The sequence below is a fragment of the Poecilia mexicana genome, unplaced genomic scaffold (assembly GCF_051168715.1).
Source record: "Poecilia mexicana isolate PSO_F unplaced genomic scaffold, ASM5116871v1 scaffold_2, whole genome shotgun sequence".
Taxonomy (NCBI): Eukaryota; Metazoa; Chordata; class Actinopteri; order Cyprinodontiformes; family Poeciliidae; genus Poecilia; species Poecilia mexicana.
Window position 1 is genome coordinate 52155089 of NW_028263371.1, and position 20353 is coordinate 52175441.

General features: G+C 38.5%; 1 protein-coding gene across 1 annotated transcript in view; it reads right to left on the reverse strand.

Moving 5' to 3' along the window:
* The window catches only part of LOC106923415 (uncharacterized), a 32865-nt gene extending 16765 nt beyond the window's left edge, over positions 1-16100 (reverse strand). Inside the window, exons 1-18 of the mRNA XM_088002610.1 lie at positions 16056-16100; positions 15850-15897; positions 15632-15673; positions 15240-15275; positions 15054-15101; positions 14670-14717; positions 13999-14046; positions 13785-13829; positions 13579-13626; positions 13361-13402; positions 12969-13004; positions 12783-12830; positions 12399-12446; positions 10017-10061; positions 9811-9858; positions 9586-9627; positions 9375-9422; positions 8810-8857 (exon numbers count right to left, since the gene is read on the reverse strand). Coding sequence (XP_087858736.1) covers positions 8810-8857; positions 9375-9422; positions 9586-9627; positions 9811-9858; positions 10017-10061; positions 12399-12446; positions 12783-12830; positions 12969-13004; positions 13361-13402; positions 13579-13626; positions 13785-13829; positions 13999-14046; positions 14670-14717; positions 15054-15058 — 599 coding nt within the window. The 5' untranslated portion in view covers positions 15059-15101; positions 15240-15275; positions 15632-15673; positions 15850-15897; positions 16056-16100. The remainder of the gene's footprint in view (positions 1-8809; positions 8858-9374; positions 9423-9585; positions 9628-9810; positions 9859-10016; positions 10062-12398; positions 12447-12782; positions 12831-12968; positions 13005-13360; positions 13403-13578; positions 13627-13784; positions 13830-13998; positions 14047-14669; positions 14718-15053; positions 15102-15239; positions 15276-15631; positions 15674-15849; positions 15898-16055) is intronic.
* Between the last annotated feature and the right edge of the window lie 4253 nt (positions 16101-20353).

Genomic DNA, 20353 nt, shown 5'->3' on the forward strand with positions numbered 1-20353 from the left:
GTGTATCATCCGCATAATTGTGGTAGCTAATCTTATTTCCTGTTATAACCTGAGCCGTTGGGAGCATATAAATATTGAAAAGAAGGGGTCCTAGGATTGAGCCTTGGGGTACCCCACATGTGACCTTTGACCTCTCTGATGAGAAGTTTCCAATTGAAACAAAGAAATCCCTGTTCTTTATGTAAGATTCAAACCAGTGGAGCACTGGACCGGAGAGTCCGACCCAACTCTCCAGTCGATTCAGTAAAATGTTGTGGTCAACAGTGTTGAAAGCTGCACTGAGGTCCAACAGAACCAGCACTGTGGTTCTCCCACTGTCTGTATTTATATGGATGTCATTGAACACTTTTACGAGGGCCGCCTCCGTGCTGTGGTGAGACCGGAAACCAGACTGGAAGGAGTCAAAGCAATTAATTTTTGTTAGGAAGTTATTTAATTGTTTAAAAACTGCTTTTTCAATAATTTTGCTGATAAATGGGAGGTTGGAGATTCTGCAGCAGTGATTTGTTTAGATTGTTCTTTCTTTTTTTTCCCCCAAGCTTTGAAAACTGCTGTTTTCAAAGCTTGGGGGAAAACACCTGATGAGGTGTCCGTCTTCCTGAATGCCAGCCGGTGTTTACCTTCAGGATGTCCAGAGACCTTCACCTTTCTGGAGGAGGAATCACATGAGCCCAGTGTGCATTTCTACTTAAAAACAATGTGTCTGATGTTCTTACAGAGTTGAAGTGCGTTAACAATAGGTTGTTTTTAACTTCTCAATACGTTTAATTATGATTCATCTGATGTTCAAGTTATACTGAGATCAAATAAAGCCATATTCCTTCTAATCTGACTGGTACTAGTTTTAATCAAACCTTCCATGTTTTCACATTTTGATCACTAAGACTATCTGGGGCTTAAAAGTTTAAACTCAGTCTTGTTTGTCACTAATTAAGGTTACAGGGTTTGGACATCGGCATAAATAGCAGAGGAGCCAAACACCAACTCCTTGTACACCACACAGTCGCCCGAGACTCCAAAACCCGACACAACAACCTGTGTACCGTTTGGATTGATTACAAGAAAGCCTATGACTCAATGCCACACCCTTGGATCATTGAATGCCTAAAGATGTACAACATCAATAGGACTCTAAGAGCCTTCATTGCAAACTCGATGGGGCTGTGGAAAACCACCCTTGAAGCCAACTGCAAACCACTTGCACAAGTGTCCATCAAATGTGGCATATACCAAGGAGATGCTCTGTCCCCACTGCTGTTCTCCATAGGCCTGAACCCCCTCAGCCAAATCATCAACAAGACTGGCTACGGATACCGACTCAAGAATGGGGCCACAATCAGTCACCTCATCTACATGGATGACAACAAGCTGTACGCCAAGAGCGAGCGAGACATCGACTCACTGATCCACACCACCAGGATCTACAGCACTGACATTGGGATGTCATTTGGACTAGAGAAATGTGGGTCGGATGGTTACAAAGAGAGGGAAGGTCGTCCACACAGAAGGGGTCTCACTGCCAGAAGGAACAGTAGCAGACATAGAGCACAGCTACAAGTACCTGGGAATACCACAAGCAAATGGCAACCTCGATGAGGTCACAAGGAAAGGAGTCACAGCCAAATACCTCCAACGAATAAGGCAAGTCCTGAGAAGCCAGCTCAATGGTAAGAACAAGATCCGTGCAATAAACAGCTATGGCTTACCAGTAATCAGATACCCTGCTGGCCAATGGAAGAGATGAAGGCCACGGATGTTAAGACTCGGAAGCTACTAACCATGCATGGAGGGTTCCACCCCAAATCCAGCACCCTGAGACTGTACACGAGCCGTAAGGAAGGAGGCAGAGGACTAGTGAGTGTGAGAGCCACTGTCCAGGATAAAACATCCAAGATCCATAAATACATCAAGGACAAAGCCTCAACGGACGATGTGCTCAGCGAATGTCTCAGGCAATGGGGAACAGAAGACGAGGTGCTGGAGGTACCATCATAGGAGGACAAGCCCCTACATGGGATGTACCACCGACAAATAACTGAAATGGCTGATATCAGGAAATCCTACCAATGGCTGGAAAAAGCTGGACTCAAGGACAGCACGGAGGCCCTCATCCTGGCCACCCAGGAACAGGCCCTAAACACCAGAGCAATAGAAGCTCAGATCTACCACACCAGACAAGACCCAAGGTGTAGGTTGTGCAAGGAGGCCCCTGAGACAGTCCAGCACATAACAGCAGGATGCAAGATGCTGGCAGGGAAAGCGTGCATGAAACGGCATAACCAAGTGGCGAGCATAGTGTACAGAAACATCTGTGCAGAATATGGACTGGAAGCCCCGAGATCGAAGTGGGGAACACCCCCAAAAGTGGTGGAGAATGATCGAGCTAAGATCCTATGGGACTTCCAGATCCAGACAGACAAGATGGTAATGGCGAACCAACCGGACATTGTGGGGATGGATAAAGAACAGAGGAAAGCCGTTGTGGTGGAAGTAGCAATACCAAGTGACTATAACATCAGGAAAAAGGAGCATGAGAAACTGGAGAAATACCAGGGCCTCAGAGAGTAACTGGAAAAGACCTGGAAGGTGAAGACCACAGTGGTGCCTGTGGTCATCGGGGCCCTCGGGGCAGTCACCCCCCAAACTGGAGCAGTGACTCAAACAGATCCCAGGAACAACATCAGACATCTCAGTCCAGAAATGTGCAGTTCTAGGCACAGCCAAGATACTGCGAGAACCCTCAAACTCTCAGGCCTCTGGTAGAGGACCCGAGCTCAGAGGATGAAAGAGACCACCCATGGAGGGTGAGAAGGGAATTTATTTATTTTTTTTAATTCCTCCCACAGGAGGAATGGTTATATATTTATAACCATTCGGATCTGCGGCCGTATGTCTTGGACACTCGGCTGAAGAGAGGTGGGGAGCTGTCCACTGACCACTACCTGGTGGTGAGTTGGCTCCGGTGGTGGGGGAGGAACTGAGGTTCTGCTGGGAACTTCTGGCGGAGTCCCCTGTGAGACGGAGCTTCAACTCCCATCTCCGGCAGAACTTCGAACATGTTCCAGGGGAGGTGGGGGACATTGAGTCTGAATGGACCATGTTCCATGCCTCCATTGCTGAGGCGGCTTATCGGAGCTGCGGACACCTTCGGTGAGGGATGCTGTCAAGCTGAAGAAGGAGTCCTATTGGGCCTTTTTGGCCTGTGGGACTCCAGAAGCAGATGATGGGTACCGGCGGGCGAAGCGGCATGCGGCTCGGGTGGTCGCTGAGGCAAAAACCCTGGCGTGGGAGGAGTTTGGAGAGGCCATGGAGAAAGACTTCCGTACGGCTTCGAGGCGATTCTGGTCCACCATCCAGCATCTTAGGAGGGGGAAGCAGTGCAGCACCAACACTGTTTATAGTGGGGATGGTGCGCTGCTAACCTCAACTCGGGACGTTGTGGGCCGGTGGGCAGAATACTTCGAAGACCTCCTCAATCCCACCAACATGCCTTCTGTTGAGGAAGCTGAGCCTGTGGACTTTGGGTTGGGCTCTCTAATCTCTGGGTACGAGGTCGCCGAGGTGGTCAAAAAGCTCCTTGGTCGCAGGGCCCCAGGGGTGGATGAGATCCGCCCGGAGTTCCTTAAGGCTCTGGATGTTGTAGGGTTGTGTTGGCTGCCCCGACTCTGCAATATCGCATGGACATCGGGGGCAGTTCCCCTGGATTGGCAGACTGGGGTGGTGGTCCCCCTGTTTAAAAAGGGGGACTGGAGGGTGTGCTCCAATTACAGAAGGGTCACACTCTTAAGCCTCCCTGGTAAGGTCTATTCAGGGGTCCTGGAGAGGAGGGTCCGTCGGATAGTCGAACCTCGGATTCAGGAAGACCAGTGTGGTTTTCGTCCTGGTCGTGGAACACTGGACCAGCTTTACACCCTCAGCAGGGTCCTGGAGGGTGCATGGGAGTTCGCCCAACCAGTGTCGGAAAAGGGTAGAGTGCCTTCTCCGGGTCAGGGGGGTCATCCTGCCTCAAGTGGAGGAGTTTAAGTATCTGGGGATCTTGTTCAAGAATGAGGGAAGAAGGCGGATTGGGGCAGCGTCTGCTGTGAAGCAGGCGCTGTACCAGTCCGTCATGGTGAAGAGAGAGCTGAGTCTAAAAGCGAAGCTCTCGATTTACCGGTCGATCTATGTTCCTACCCTCATCTATAGTCATGAGCTTTGGGTCATGACCATAGACCCAAAGCTCTATGGTCTATGGTCATATCCGGCCGCTTGTATCTGGCCGAAATGGGTTTCCTCTGCAGGGTGGCCGGGCTCTCCCTTAGAGATAGGGTGAGAAGCTCAGCCATCCGGGAGGAACTCAGAGTAGAGCCGCTGCTCCTCCACGTCAAGAGGAGCCAGTTGAGGTGGCTCGGGCAGCTGGTCAGGATGCGTCCTGGACGCCTCCCTGGTGAGGCGTTCCGGGCACGTCCCACCGGGAGGAGGGCTAGAGGAAGACCCAGGACACGCTGGAGGGACTATGTCTCTCGGCTGGCCTGGGAACGCCTTGGGATTCCCCCGGAGGAGCTGGAAGAAGTGGCTGGGGAGAGGGAAGTCTGGGCCTCCCTTCTGAAGCTGCTGCCCCCGAGACCAGACCCCGGATGAAGCGGAAGAAAATGGATGGATGGATGGATGGATGGATATATATATATATATATATATATATATATATATATATATATAGAGCACAGCTACAAGTACCTGGGAATACAGCAAGCAAATGGCAACATCGATGAGGTCACAAGGAAAGGAGCCACAGCCAAATACCTCCAACGAATAAGGCAAGTCCTGAGAAGCCAGCTCAATGGCAAGAACAAGATCCGTGCAATAAACAGCTATGCCTTGCCAGTAATCAGATACCCTGCCGGAATAATTAGCTAGCCAATGGAAGAGATGAAGGCTACGGATGTTAAGACTCGGAAGCTACTAACCATGCATGGAGGGTTCCACCCCAAATCCAGCACCCTGAGACTGTACACGAGCCGTAAGGAAGGAGGCAGAGGACTAGTGAGTGTGAGAGCCACTGTCCAGGATAAAACATCCAAGATCCATAAATACATCAAGGACAAAGCCTCAACGGACGATGTGCTCAACGAATGTCTCAGGCAATGGGGAACAGAGGACAAGGTGCTGGAGGAACCATCATGGGAGGACAAGCCCCTACATGGGATGTACCACCGACAAATAACTGAAGTGGCTGATATCAGGAAATCCTACCAATGGCTGGAGAAAGCTGGACTCAAGGACAGCACGGAGGCCCTCATCCTGGCCGCCCAGGAACAGGCCCTAAACACCAGAGCAATAGAAGCTCAGATCTACCACACCAGACAAGACCCAAGGTGTAGGTTGTGCAAGGAGGCCTCTGAGACAGTCCAGCACATAACAGCAGGGTGCAAGATGCTGGCAGGGAAAGCGTACATGGAACGACATAACCAAGTGGCGGGCATAGTGTACAGGAACATCTGTGCAGAATATGGACTGGAAGCCCCGAGGTCAAAATGGGGGACACCCCCAAAGATGGTGGAGAATGACCGAGCTAAGATCCTGTGGGACTTCCAGATCCAGACAGACAAGATGGTAATGGCGAACCAACCGGACATTGTGGTGGTGGACAAAGAACAGAGGAAAGCCGTTGTGGTGGATGTAGCAATACCAAGTGACCACAACATCAGGAAGAAGGAGCATGAGAAACTGGAGAAATACCAGGGCCTCAGAGAGGAACTGGAAAAGGCCTGGAAGGTGAAGACCACAGTGGTGCCTGTGGTCATCGGGGCCCTCGGGGCAGTCACCCCCAAATTGGAGCAGTGGCTCAAACAGATCCCAGGAACAACATCAGACATCTCAGTCCAGAAATGTGCAGTTCTAGGCACAGCCAAGATACTGCGCAGAACCCTCAAGCTCCCAGGCCTCTGGTAGAGGACCCGAGCTCAGAGGATGAAAGAGACCACCCACGGAGGGTGAGAGGGGAATTATATATATATATATATATATATATATATATATATATATATATATAGTTATATATATATTTATATATATATATATATATATATATATATATATATATATATATATATATATATATATAAAGAAAATGTATGTCTGTGTCAAACAAGTTGCCCTTTATGTTCTTTCTGTATCCATGAAGTAGCTCCCAGTCTCAAAAAAATTGGTGACCCCTGATATACACTGTCAGTTTTTAATGTCATTTAGTATAGAGAAGGAAGCTCTTTGTGTCTAACAGATCAACAAAGTCCAATAAATTTGATTTAAAAGGCCACATTCAGCATTTGTTTTGTCGTGAAACCTGGGCTGGAGCTGGTTGAGATCTTTCCAGAACACATAGAAAACTGGTCACCAAAGCCTGGAGGTTAAAAGTAATCTTGTATTATGATTTAATGTTGATTAAAAATCATTTAATCTTTGATTGAAATTTATTAGAGTTTATTAGGTTTTGAGGAGGTTAGAATACATGTACTTCTTTGTTTAATTGCAATAAGTTTAACTGTTGTGAGTATTGTGATTCTGGTTGGAAAGTTATGTTTGGAAGGTGGAAATGGAAAAACCAAAAATAGATGAAAAGTAATGATTACACGTAAATGGAAATGTCTGATACTGTGTCACATATAGAGGCTGCTGAATTGACAGAACTGTCAGCACGGAGGATGCAGGATGTGGGATTGTGAAACGCACGAAGGACCAGGTGCTAAAAACAGATAGGAAACTTCAGCAATAAGTTTCAGAGAAAAAGGAAGTTCATGAGTTGAGTGGAAGGAAGGTTGAGGCTAACCAAAGGCACTTGACGTCAAGGAAAATTATGTAATGGAAATTATGTGGGCCGCTAACATGTATGCAACCAACATGCAGGAAATGAGAGAATTGTGTACGTGCCTCACCAAAACTGCAGAAGGTATTAAAATACATGAGAAAGGAGGAATGGGGTTCTTTGTTCCTCAGCGTTCGAGTCGAGACCACACAAAGATGCATTATTAAGACTAGGGCGATGTTACGGAACTACGGGGAGGTGAAGAATTTGCGCCGATCGAGAAAGGAACAAGATCCGTTTGCCCACAATCCGAGTTCTGATCCGACAACCGCCCTACACTCAACCCAAGACCATCTCAACGATGCTGCAGCAGACATGGGGGATAAACAAAGATCGCGTATGAATAAAGAACTGAGTTCATGGAGGATTCTCACCAGTTCAACTTTGGATTTATTCTAAATGGGACTCTGCCTTGTCAAGACGGGACCCTATCCATGGATGTTAAAGTTTTCTGCTGCCAAGTTCAACTACGCATCGGGGGTCAAGTGGAGCTGCATCCCAAAGCCTCTCACTTTAGTTCAGTGGCACAGTATAGGGACTGGTAGGGAGTGTGATTTCTAAAATTCTTACTTATATTAATCTTTAAATTTTTGATTGAAGAAGCTGTATGTCATTTTCCCTTGCTAAAGCTTTCTAATAAAATATTAAAGTCTAAATTGATGCTGTGGACAGTTAAATTAATTAAGTCACTCAGAAACCAGTTCTTATAAAATAAATGTTCATGATCCTAGTATATTAAGGGGGCTTCAGACGTTTCCTTGTGTTGAGAAAATAAATTTAAAATAAGCTAGTTTTAAAACTTAACATGTCTTGATTCAAATGGCCTAAATTGTGGTTTTAAATCAGTAACTTATTCTGGCCTATTGACCTTTATGTTATCTGTAGTTCCAGCAGATGGTTTGCTAGGATCGTTTGAACTGCCTTTTGTCTGTGTGGAAAACAATACAGGAGAAGTTCCAGCTTTTCACACTCATCTGTGAAAGGCCGTAAACACGGCAGGGGTTTAGGCTTCAGATAGAGGGTCAGAGATAGTTCCTGGTTGGATGAGCAAAGATACACCTTATTTGAATAAATTAAAGATAGGAATACGCCTTTTACTATAAAACTTTCTACACAGAAGTAACAAATCAGATTTGCTCTTGCAACTCTCCAAAGATGTCTTTGCACATCTTTGCTTTTCTTCTTCTTTTCATTTGTCAGGTAATGAATGTATGTCTCCGTTGTTCTGCAGTTTCTGTGTAAGTTTGTGCATTGTCTTATATTGGATTAAACTATGTAATTCTGTGACGTCAACACGCATTGTTGTTTTCCTTGTGGCTACACGTGGCCCGCCGAGAGGACCTGGGATCCAGAGGAAGAGAGAGCCAAACTTTTTTCCAAAGTTAACTTATTTATATTTCTTCCTTAACACTTGGTTATGATAAATAATGACCCTGGGACTCGTGCCGAGTCTCTAAAATTATCTAAGCTGTAAAAAGTGCACGTTATTCGAAGAGAAAGAGCTACCCTTAACAGATGTGGTTTAGAGAATTGGGCACCTGCGGGCTACTCCGATGTTTGATTCATGAACTATAGCGGGTCATAACGTCTGGATTGAAGGTAGTTAGAGCTTAGACGCATCTTTCTCGCGCCCAACTTAAACAAAATATCTTCTATATTTCAGCTATTGTAATACTCAGGAAATAGAGGCTTTTCGGACCCCTTAGATGGAGAGCTGGTTAGAAGTCAGTCAGCTGAAGTTTGAGAGGTGTTAGGGGCACGGCTGAATACTGTGTAATAACAGTTTCAATTAATGCTAAAAACGTAAACTGTAAAATATTACCAGAATATTTCTTTTACAGTAAGTACAATAAAATATTTTTTAAATATTCCATGTCACTCTAATTGATGCACCATGGAGTGAACTTGAAACTCAGAAATGCATTATATTGAATAATAATGACTTCTGTCAGCTCATGTGAATACTACCTTTCTCCAGCTGATTTCAGTTCTTTTTCTTTTAGTTCAAGGTCAGATCTGAAGGAATGAAGAAAAAAACAAGTGAATCTCTTATTATTTGGAAACAATTAGTATGAAGTTTAATCATAATGAGATTTAACAAGGTTGCATAGTGCTTTAGTTCACTACAGATTTACTGCAACTCAAGCTCAACTGAAACAATTCAGAGTACCATTATATTACCCTACAAAACAGACAAGAACGTCTTTCTGACAAATGTCCAACTGGAAGGTGGTTCTTGAGGCCAAAACTGAATATTTGAACCCCAGGATGATGCAGGAACTCCAACCGCTCCTCCATGTCTCCATATTTCATCATGTGATTTTGTCATATGAAAATCAACTCTGAACTTCCTTCATTTGATGGAGTTCATTTTCCAGTGATGTGTTTGTTTTAGTTTGTTTTATATGAGAAAGATATTTAACATTAATATGAGATCACAAAAGCTTTGATGTAGACATCGCTGATGATTCACAGTCGATCATTATATGCAGTCTAGTTACTTTCTCTTATAAAAACAAATGTACAAAATTACCTCATCTTCTGGATCTCATTTTCATAAGATGATTTTGTCTCAGTTAGTCTGTTTTAAGATATGGCAGAAAAACAACTCAGCTTAACACCAATGATGCAGGAACGTCACAGCATTGTTAAGTGTCTCATAGGTTTTAAGATCTCTTGCAAGGTTTTGACATGATTAAAATATTTTTACATTGTCATGTTTTCTTTCAGGTTATTAGCATTACCTCTCATTGGCTGTTATTGCTTCTTTTTCTTCTAAATCACAACTGTAGCAGAGAAAATGAAAAATGAAATCATGTTTTGAGAATAAATAGGACTAAATGTCACCTTAACTAATGTTCATGTGAATCTTGTGTGTCATGTGAAACATTAGGAACTGCAATCTATGTTTTAATTGGTATCTCCTTCAGATCAGAGTCTCATGTAAACACACCCAGAACAACACTGACCTGATCTTCTGGATCTCCTTTGCATGAGAAATCATTAGGTCAGTCAGTCTGAGTTAAAGATATAACAGATCATGTTCTTTATAACGCAGATTCAGCAGGAACATCAGAGAACTTACAACGCATTGGTGATCTAGAAACTGTTAGATGAACTTTTACATTCAGCATCATAATATCTGGAGGTGAAACATGTTCTGTGTTAACAATACCTTTTAATGTTTGATTTTAATTGTTCATTTTCTCTTAGAGCAGATCTGTAGATTGAGAAAGAAAGTGAAAAACAGTTTAAATATTTCAATAAATGTTCCATGACCTCATTAGACTTTCTTATGACATTTTACAAATAACAAATTGTGATCTACATGTCATAAGTAAACATTTTCTCTGAACATAATTTTAAGAGAAAGCTTATACAGGTCATTCTCAAAAATTAGCATATTGTGATAAAGTTCATTATTTTCCATAATGTAATGATAAAAATTAAACTGTCATATTTTAGATTCATTGCACACCAACTGAAATATTTCAGGTCTTTTATTGTTTTAATTTTGATGATTTTGGCAAACAGCTCATGAAAACCCAAAATCCCTGTCACAAAAAATTAGCATAACATGAAAAGGTTCTCTGAACGAGCAGTTAACCTCATCATCTGAATCAACAAAGTAACTCTAAAAACTCCCAGCCTGGTTCATTACTCAAAACTGCAATCATGGGTCAGATTGCTGACCTGACATCTGTCCAGAAGGCCATCATTGACGCCCTCAAGCAAGAGGGTAAGACACAGAAAGACATTTCTGAATGAATAGGCTGTTCGCAGATTGTTGTACCAAGGCACCTAAGTGGGAAGGAAAAAGTGTGGCAGAAAACGCTACACAACGAGAAGAGGTGACCGGACCCTGAGGAAGATTGTGGAGAAGGGCCGATTCCAGACCTTGGGGGAAGCAGTGGACTGAGTCTGGGGTAGAAACATCCAGAGCCACTGTGCACAGGCGTGTGCAGGAAATGGGCTACAGGTGCCGCATTCCCCAGGTCAAAGGTCAAGCCACTTTTGAACCAGAAACAGCGGCAGAACCGCCTGACCTGGGCTACAGAGAAGCAGCACTGGACTGTTGCTCAGTGGTCCAAAGTACTTTTTTCGGATGAAAGCAAATTTTGCATGTCATTCAGAAATCAAGGTGCCAGAGTCTGGAGGAAGACTGGGGAGAAGGAAATGCCAAAAGGCCAGAAGTCCAGTGTCAAGTACCCACAGTCAGTGATGGTCTGGGTGCCATGTCAGCTGCTGGTGTTGGTCCACTGTGTTTCATCAAGGGCAGGTCAATGCAGCAGCTATCAGGAGAGTTTGGAGCACTTCATGCTTCCATCTGCTGAAAAGTTTTATGGAGATGAAGATTTCATTTTTCAGTACAACCTGGCACCTGCTCACAGTGCCAAAACCACTTATATTACTGACCATGGTATTACTGTGCTCAATTGGCCTGCCAACTCTCCTGACCTGAACCCCATAGAGAAAATGTGGGATATTGTTAAGAGAAAGTTGAGAGACGCCAGAACCAAAACTCTGAATGAGCTTAAGGCCGCTATCGAAGCATCCTGGGCCTCCATAACACCTCAGCAGGGCCACAGGCTGATTGTCTCCATGCCGCATTGAAGGCTGCAAAAGGATTCCTGACCAAGTATTGAGTGTATAACTGAACATAATTATTTGAAGGTTGACTTTTTTGGTATTAAAACACAATTCTTTTATTGGTCGGATGAAATATGCTAATTCTTTGAGACAGGGATTTTGGGTTTTCATGAGCTGTATGCCAAATCATCAGTATTAAAACAATAAAAGACCTGAAATATTTCAGTTGGTGTGCAATGAATCTAAAAAATATGACAGTTTAATTTGTATCATTACATTATGGAAAATAATTAACTTTATCACAATATGCTATTTTTTTAGAAGGACCTGTAGAAGATACATTTGTTCTGATTTAAATAATTTTCATAAGTAGTCTCTGTTTCAATCAGGCTTTATCAAAAAGGAGTAGATATATTTTATTTGTTACAGATTCTGAGGAGAAATCAATGAAGATGCAGTTTGTTTAACTAAATGTAAAAAACTAAAAAGACAACTTTAAGGAAACTTGGACAAGCAGCCATAACAAATTTGTTAAATTCTAAAGGGCTTTTTACATTTTGTGTGGATAACATTTTGACAGATTAATATTTCTTTTTTATAACCAGCCTACAGATTAAAAATCAAAATTTCTGAAGAAATTCTATAATATTTTACAATTGAATATTTAGTACATACATATAAACTGTTTTTAAATTCATTTAGTATAGAGTAGGAAGCTCTTTGTATCTAACAAGTCAACAAAGTCCAATAAATTTGATTTAAAAGGACACATGCAGCATTTGTTTCAATTAATGCTAAAAACGTAAACTGTAAAATATTACCAGAATATTTCTTTTACAGTAAGTACAATAAAATATTTTTTAAATATTCCATGTCACTCTAATTGATGCACCATGGAGTGAACTTGAACCTCAGAAATGCATTATATTGAATAATAATGACTTCTGTCAGCTCATGTGAATACTACCTTTCTCCAGCTGATTTCAGTTCTTTTTCTTTTAGTTCAAGGTCAGATCTGAAGGAATGAAGAAAAAAACAAGTGAATCTGTTATTATTTGGAAACAATTAGTATGAAGTTTAATCATAATGAGATTTAACAAGGTTGCATAGTGCTTTAGTTCACTACAGATTTACTGCAACTCAAGCTCAACTGAAACAATTCAGAGTACCATTATATTACCCTACAAAACAGACAAGAACGTCTTTCTGACGAATGTCCAACTGGAAGGTGGTTCTTGAGGCCAAAACTGAATATTTGAACCCCAGGATGATGTAGGAACTCCAACCGCTCCTCCATGTCTCCATATTTCATCATGTGATTTTGTCATATGAAAATCAACTCTGAACTTACTTCATTTGACGGAGTTCATTTTCCAGTGATGTGTTTGTTTTAGTCAATCTGTGGTAAAAATTACCAAATAAAACTCGTAATTACACAAAGTTGGAATGAAATCCCAGAACTTAAAAGTGAACTGAGATTTTCAAATTACAATATTTCAACTGTAATGTGTTCTTTCACATTGTGTAATATGAATACCTTTGATTGTCTGACTTCAGTTCTTCTTCCTGTTTCCTGATTTCAAAGGAAATATGAGAAAGATATTTAAGATTAATATGAGATCACAAAAGCTTTGATGTAGACATCGCTGATGATTCACAGTCGATCATTATATGCAGTCTAGTTACTTTCTCTTATAAAAACAAATGTACAAAATTGCCTCATCTTCTGGATCTCATTTTCATAAGATGATTTTGTCTCAGTTAGTCTGTTTTAAGATATGGCAGAAAAACAACTCAGCTTAACACCAATGATGCAGGAACGTCACAGCATTGTTAAGTGTCTCATAGGTTTTAAGATCTCTTGCAAGGTTTTGACATGATTAAAATATTTTTACATTGTCATGTTTTCTTTCAGGTTATTAGCATTACCTCTCAATGGCTGTCTTTGCTTGTTTTTCTTCTAAATCACATCTGTAGCAGAGAAAATGAAATCATGTTTTGAGAATAAATAGGACTAAATGTCACCTCAACTAAAGTTCATGTGAATCTTGTGTGTCATGTGAAACATTAGGAACTGCAATCTATGTTTTAATTGGTATCTCCTTCAGATCAGGATCTAATGTAAACACACCCAGAGCAACACTGACCTGATCTTCTGGATCTCCTTTTCATGACAAATCTTTAGTTCAGTCAGTCTGAGTTAAAGATATAACAGATCATATTCTTTATAACGCAGATTCAGCAGGAACATCAGAGAACTTACAACGCATTGGTGATCTAGAAACTGTTAGATGAACTTTTACATTCAGCATCATAATATCTGGAGGTGAAACATGTTCTGTGTTAACAATACCTTTTAATGTCTGATTTTAATTGTTCATTTTCTCTTAGAGCAGATCTGTAGATTGAGAAAGAAAGTGAAAAACAGTTTAAATATTTCAATAAATGTTCCATGACCTCATTAGACTTTCTTATGACATTTTACAAATGACAAATTGTGATCTACATGTCATAAGTAAACATTTTCTCTGAACATAGTTTTAAGAGAAGACTTATAGAAAATAAACCTCATTTGTTGGAGCTCATTTTCACAAGTCGTCTGTGTTTCAGCCAGTCTGTGTTAAGATAAAATAGACATATTTTATTTGTTACAGATTCTGAGGAGAAATCAATGAAGATGCAGTTTGTTTAACTAAATGTAAAAAACTAAAAAGACAAGTTTAAGGAAACTTGGACAAGCAGCCATAACAAATTTGTTAAATTCTAAAGGGCTTTTTACATTTTGTGTGGATAACATTTTGACAGATTAATATTTCTTTTTTATAACCAGCCTACAGATTAAAAATCAAAATTTCTGAAGAAATTCTATAATATTTTACAATTGAATATTTAGTACATACATATAAACTGTTTTTAAATTCATTTAGTATAGAGTAGGAAGCTCTTTGTATCTAACAAGTCAACAAAGTCCAATAAATTTGATTTAAAATTTATTTTAAATCATGTTTAAAATAAACATGATTTATTTTAAACATGTTTAAATGCAGCATTTGTTTCAATTAATGCTAAAAACGTAAACTGTAAAATATTACCAGAATATTTCTTTTACAGTAAGTACAATAAAATATTTTTTAAATATTCCATGTCACTCTAATTGATGCACCATGGAGTGAACTTGAACCTCAGAAATGCATTATATTGAATAATAATGACTTCTGTCAGCTCATGTGAATACTACCTTTCTCCAGCTGATTTCAGTTCTTTTTCTTTTAGTTCAAGGTCAGATCTGAAGGAATGAAGAAAAAAACAAGTGAATCTGTTATTATTTGGAAACAATTAGTATGAAGTTTAATCATAATGAGATTTAACAAGGTTGCATAGTGCTTTAGTTCACTACAGATTTACTGCAACTCAAGCTCAACTGAAACAATTCAGAGTACCATTATATTACCCTACAAAACAGACAAGAACGTCTTTCTGACGAATGTCCAACTGGAAGGTGGTTCTTGAGGCCAAAACTGAATATTTGAACCCCAGGATGATGCAGGAACTCCAACCGCTCCTCCATGTCTCCATATTTCATCATGTGATTTTGTCATATGAAAATCAACTCTGAACTTACTTCATTTGACGGAGTTCATTTTCCAGTGATGTGTTTGTTTTAGTCAATCTGTGGTAAAAATTACCAAATAAAACTCGTAATTACACAAAGTTGGAATGAAATCCCAGAACTTAAAAGTGAACTGAGATTTTCAAATTACAATATTTCAACTGTAATGTGTTCTTTCACATTGTGTAATATGAATACCTTTGATTGTCTGACTTCAGTTCTTCTTCCTGTTTCCTGATTTCAAAGGAAATATGAGAAAGATATTTAAGATTAATATGAGATCACAAAAGCTTTGATGTAGACATCGCTGATGATTCACAGTCGATCATTATATGCAGTCTAGTTACTTTCTCTTATAAAAACAAATGTACAAAATTGCCTCATCTTCTGGATCTCATTTTCATAAGATGATTTTGTCTCAGTTAGTCTGTTTTAAGATATGGCAGAAAAACAACTCAGCTTAACACCAATGATGCAGGAACGTCACAGCATTGTTAAGTGTCTCATAGGTTTTAAGATCTCTTGCAAGGTTTTGACATGATTAAAATATTTTTACATTGTCATGTTTTCTTTCAGGTTATTATCATTACCTCTCAATGGCTGTCTTTGCTTGTTTTTCTTCTAAATCACATCTGTAGCAGAGAAAATGAAATCATGTTTTAAGAATAAATAGGACTAAATGTCACCTCAACTAAAGTTCATGTGAATCTTGTGTGTCATGTGAAACATTAGGAACTGCAATCTATGTTTTAATTGGTATCTCCTTCAGATCAGGATCTAATGTAAACACACCCAGAGCAACACTGACCTGATCTTCTGGATCTCCTTTTCATGACAAATCTTTAGTTCAGTCAGTCTGAGTTAAAGATATAACAGATCATATTCTTTATAACGCAGATTCAGCAGGAACATCAGAGAACTTACAACGCATTGGTGATCTAGAAACTGTTAGATGAACTTTTACATTCAGCATCATAATATCTGGAGGTGAAACATGTTCTGTGTTAACAATACCTTTTAATGTCTGATTTTAATTGTTCATTTTCTCTTAGAGCAGATCTGTAGATTGAGAAAGAAAGTGAAAAACAGTTTAAATATTTCAATAAATGTTCCATGACCTCATTAGACTTTCTTATGACATTTTACAAATGACAAATTGTGATCTACATGTCATAAGTAAACATTTTCTCTGAACATAGTTTTAAGAGAAGAATTATAGAAAATAAACCTCATCTGTTGGAGCTCATTTTCACAAGTCGTCTGTGTTTCAGCCAGTCTGTGTTAAGATAAAATAGACATATTTTATTTGTTACAGATTCTGAGGAGAAATCAATGAAGATGCAGTTTGTTTAATTAAATGTAAAAAACTAAAAAGACAACTTTAAGGAAACTTGGACAAGCAGCCATAACAAATTTGTTAAATTCTAAAGGGCTTTTTACATTTTGTGTGGATAACATTTTGACAGATTAATATTTCTTTTTTATAACCAGCCTATAGATTAAAAATCAAGTTTGTGAAGAAATTCTACAATATTTTGCATTTGAATATTTAGTACATCAGTGATTCTTGAGAATAGGGACAAAATGTTTTTTTTCCCATATATTTTTGTTTATTATTTCTCAACCTTATGTATGCAAATGTGACAAATAATTTTTAGGAAATGTAAAGATGCTAAGGTGCAGGCATTTTTTTTTTTTTTACAAAATTACATTTTTAATCCACCTGACCCAGAACTTTGTCATGATCATCTGACAAAAATAAATATAAAATGATTTTTAAAATACCCTATTAGTGATATTTTCACTCATTTTACAGACAAATGCTTTTCAAGAAACAAAATAAATATTATTTAAAACAAAAAACAACAAAAAGTCCATCTGATGGAGTTGACAGTGCATGACGGAGTTGACACAGAACTGAAGGTGGTGACAAACTAGTGAGTAAAATGAAGTACTAGATACATGTGAAGTAATGCAATTTATGTAAAATACATTAAGATGAATTAATTGCACATTTAAGTGAGATTTGACAACAATTTCACTGAAAGAGTCAGAAAATCTCTGATGGAGTTGACATCTGACGGAGGTGACAAAAAAAACAAACTACCTCAATTTATGTGATGTTACTCTGAAGGAGGTCATATTGTAGATCATCAGCTCCATTAAATCTTTACAATTTACCGAAATTATGCTTTTATTTCACAAAATTTCATCAAAGTTTTGTAAATTGTCAGTTATGGAGTTGACACATCATGGTTGTGACAAGCAACTTAAGAAGAAAAAACTAAAGAATAACTTAAGCTAACCAGAGCTAACTAGCCCTCCTAGCAAAGGAAGAGAAAAGACAACGTCATGGGGTCCTCAGAAGTTCTGGTGCCCCCCAATAATGCCTGATTTTTTTGTATTCTTTTCATGTCTGACAGTGTTGACAAAAACTAGGGACAAATTTCAACGGAGCTGGAAAGTATCTAAAAATTATTTTTAATTCAATTTATTGGTACTTTTATAATTATTCATATGAGTACTTATACTTAATTGTCCTAATATATAATTTTAGTATTTCTTTAAATGTTTTAAACTATCATAATGTATGGAGTTCTGCTCCTGGACAAGGGCTTTACAGGGATCATCCACCGACTACAATGTTTAAAATAAAAAAATATTCAGCAAACACATGAAAAATATACATTGTTGTACTCATATGACCCAGGTTAGTTTAGTCAGATATTTGAAAAAATTATATTTTATGTATATTTTATTCAAATTTTGTGCTTTATCCATGGGACCTGTTTTGTCCCTATTCTCAAGAATCACTGACATACGTATAAACTGTTTTTAAATTCATTTAGTATAGAGTAGGAAGCTCTTTGTATCTAACAAGTCAACAAAGTCCAATAAATTTGATTTAAAAGGACACATGCAGCATTTGTTTCAATTAATGCTAAAAACGTAAACTGTAAAATATTACCAGAATATTTCTTTTACAGTAAGTACAATAAAATATTTTTTAAATATTCCATGTCACTCTAATTGATGCACCATGGAGTGAACTTGAAACTCAGAAATGCATTATATTGAATAATAATGACTTCTGTCAGCTCATGTGAATACTACCTTTCTCCAGCTGATTTCAGTTCATTTTCTTTTAGTTCAAGGTCAGATCTGAAGGAATGAAGAAAAAAACAAGTGAATCTCTTATTATTTGGAAACAATTAGTATGAAGTTTAATCATAATGAGATTTAACAAGGTTGCATAGTGCTTTAGTTCACTACAGATTTACTGCAACTCAAGCTCAACTGAAACAATTCAGAGTACCATTATATTACCCTACAAAACAGACAAGAACGTCTTTCTGACGAATGTCCAACTGGAAGGTGGTTCTTGAGGCCAAAACTGAATATTTGAACCCCAGGATGATGTAGGAACTCCAACCGCTCCTCCATGTCTCCATATTTCATCATGTGATTTTGTCATATGAAAATCAACTCTGAACTTACTTCATTTGACGGAGTTCATTTTCCAGTGATGTGTTTGTTTTAGTCAATCTGTGGTAAAAATTACCAAATAAAACTCGTAATTACACAAAGTTGGAATGAAATCCCAGAACTTAAAAGTGAACTGAGATTTTCAAATTACAATATTTCAACTGTAATGTGTTCTTTCACATTGTGTAATATGAATACCTTTGATTGTCTGACTTCAGTTCTTCTTCCTGTTTCCTGATTTCAAAGGAAATATGAGAAAGATATTTAAGATTAATATGAGATCACAAAAGCTTTGATGTAGACATCGCTGATGATTCACAGTCGATCATTATATGCAGTCTAGTTACTTTCTCTTATAAAAACAAATGTACAAAATTGCCTCATCTTCTGGATCTCATTTTCATAAGATGATTTTGTCTCAGTTAGTCTGTTTTAAGATATGGCAGAAAAACAACTCAGCTTAACACCAATGATGCAGGAACGTCACAGCATTGTTAAGTGTCTCATAGGTTTTAAGATCTCTTGCAAGGTTTTGACATGATTAAAATATTTTTACATTGTCATGTTTTCTTTCAGGTTATTAGCATTACCTCTCAATGGCTGTCTTTGCTTGTTTTTCTTCTAAATCACATCTGTAGCAGAGAAAATGAAATCATGTTTTGAGAATAAATAGGACTAAATGTCACCTCAACTAAAGTTCATGTGAATCTTGTGTGTCATGTGAAACATTAGGAACTGCAATCTATGTTTTAATTGGTATCTCCTTCAGATCAGGATCTAATGTAAACACACCCAGAGCAACACTGACCTGATCTTCTGGATCTCCTTTTCATGACAAATCTTTAGTTCAGTCAGTCTGAGTTAAAGATATAACAGATCATATTCTTTATAACGCAGATTCAGCAGGAACATCAGAGAACTTACAACGCATTGGTGATCTAGAAACTGTTAGATGAACTTTTACATTCAGCATCATAATATCTGGAGGTGAAACATGTTCTGTGTTAACAATACCTTTTAATGTCTGATTTTAATTGTTCATTTTCTCTTAGAGCAGATCTGTAGATTGAGAAAGAAAGTGAAAAACAGTTTAAATATTTCAATAAATGTTCCATGACCTCATTAGACTTTCTTATGACATTTTACAAATGACAAATTGTGATCTACATGTCATAAGTAAACATTTTCTCTGAACATAGTTTTAAGAGAAGACTTATAGAAAATAAACCTCATTTGTTGGAGCTCATTTTCACAAGTCGTCTGTGTTTCAGCCAGTCTGTGTTAAGATAAAATAGACATATTTTATTTGTTACAGATTCTGAGGAGAAATCAATGAAGATGCAGTTTGTTTAACTAAATGTAAAAAACTAAAAAGACAAGTTTAAGGAAACTTGGACAAGCAGCCATAACAAATTTGTTAAATTCTAAAGGGCTTTTTACATTTTGTGTGGATAACATTTTGACAGATTAATATTTCTTTTTTATAACCAGCCTACAGATTAAAAATCAAAATTTCTGAAGAAATTCTATAATATTTTACAATTGAATATTTAGTACATACATATAAACTGTTTTTAAATTCATTTAGTATAGAGTAGGAAGCTCTTTGTATCTAACAAGTCAACAAAGTCCAATAAATTTGATTTAAAATTTATTTTAAATCATGTTTAAAATAAACATGATTTATTTTAAACATGTTTAAATGCAGCATTTGTTTCAATTAATGCTAAAAACGTAAACTGTAAAATATTACCAGAATATTTCTTTTACAGTAAGTACAATAAAATATTTTTTAAATATTCCATGTCACTCTAATTGATGCACCA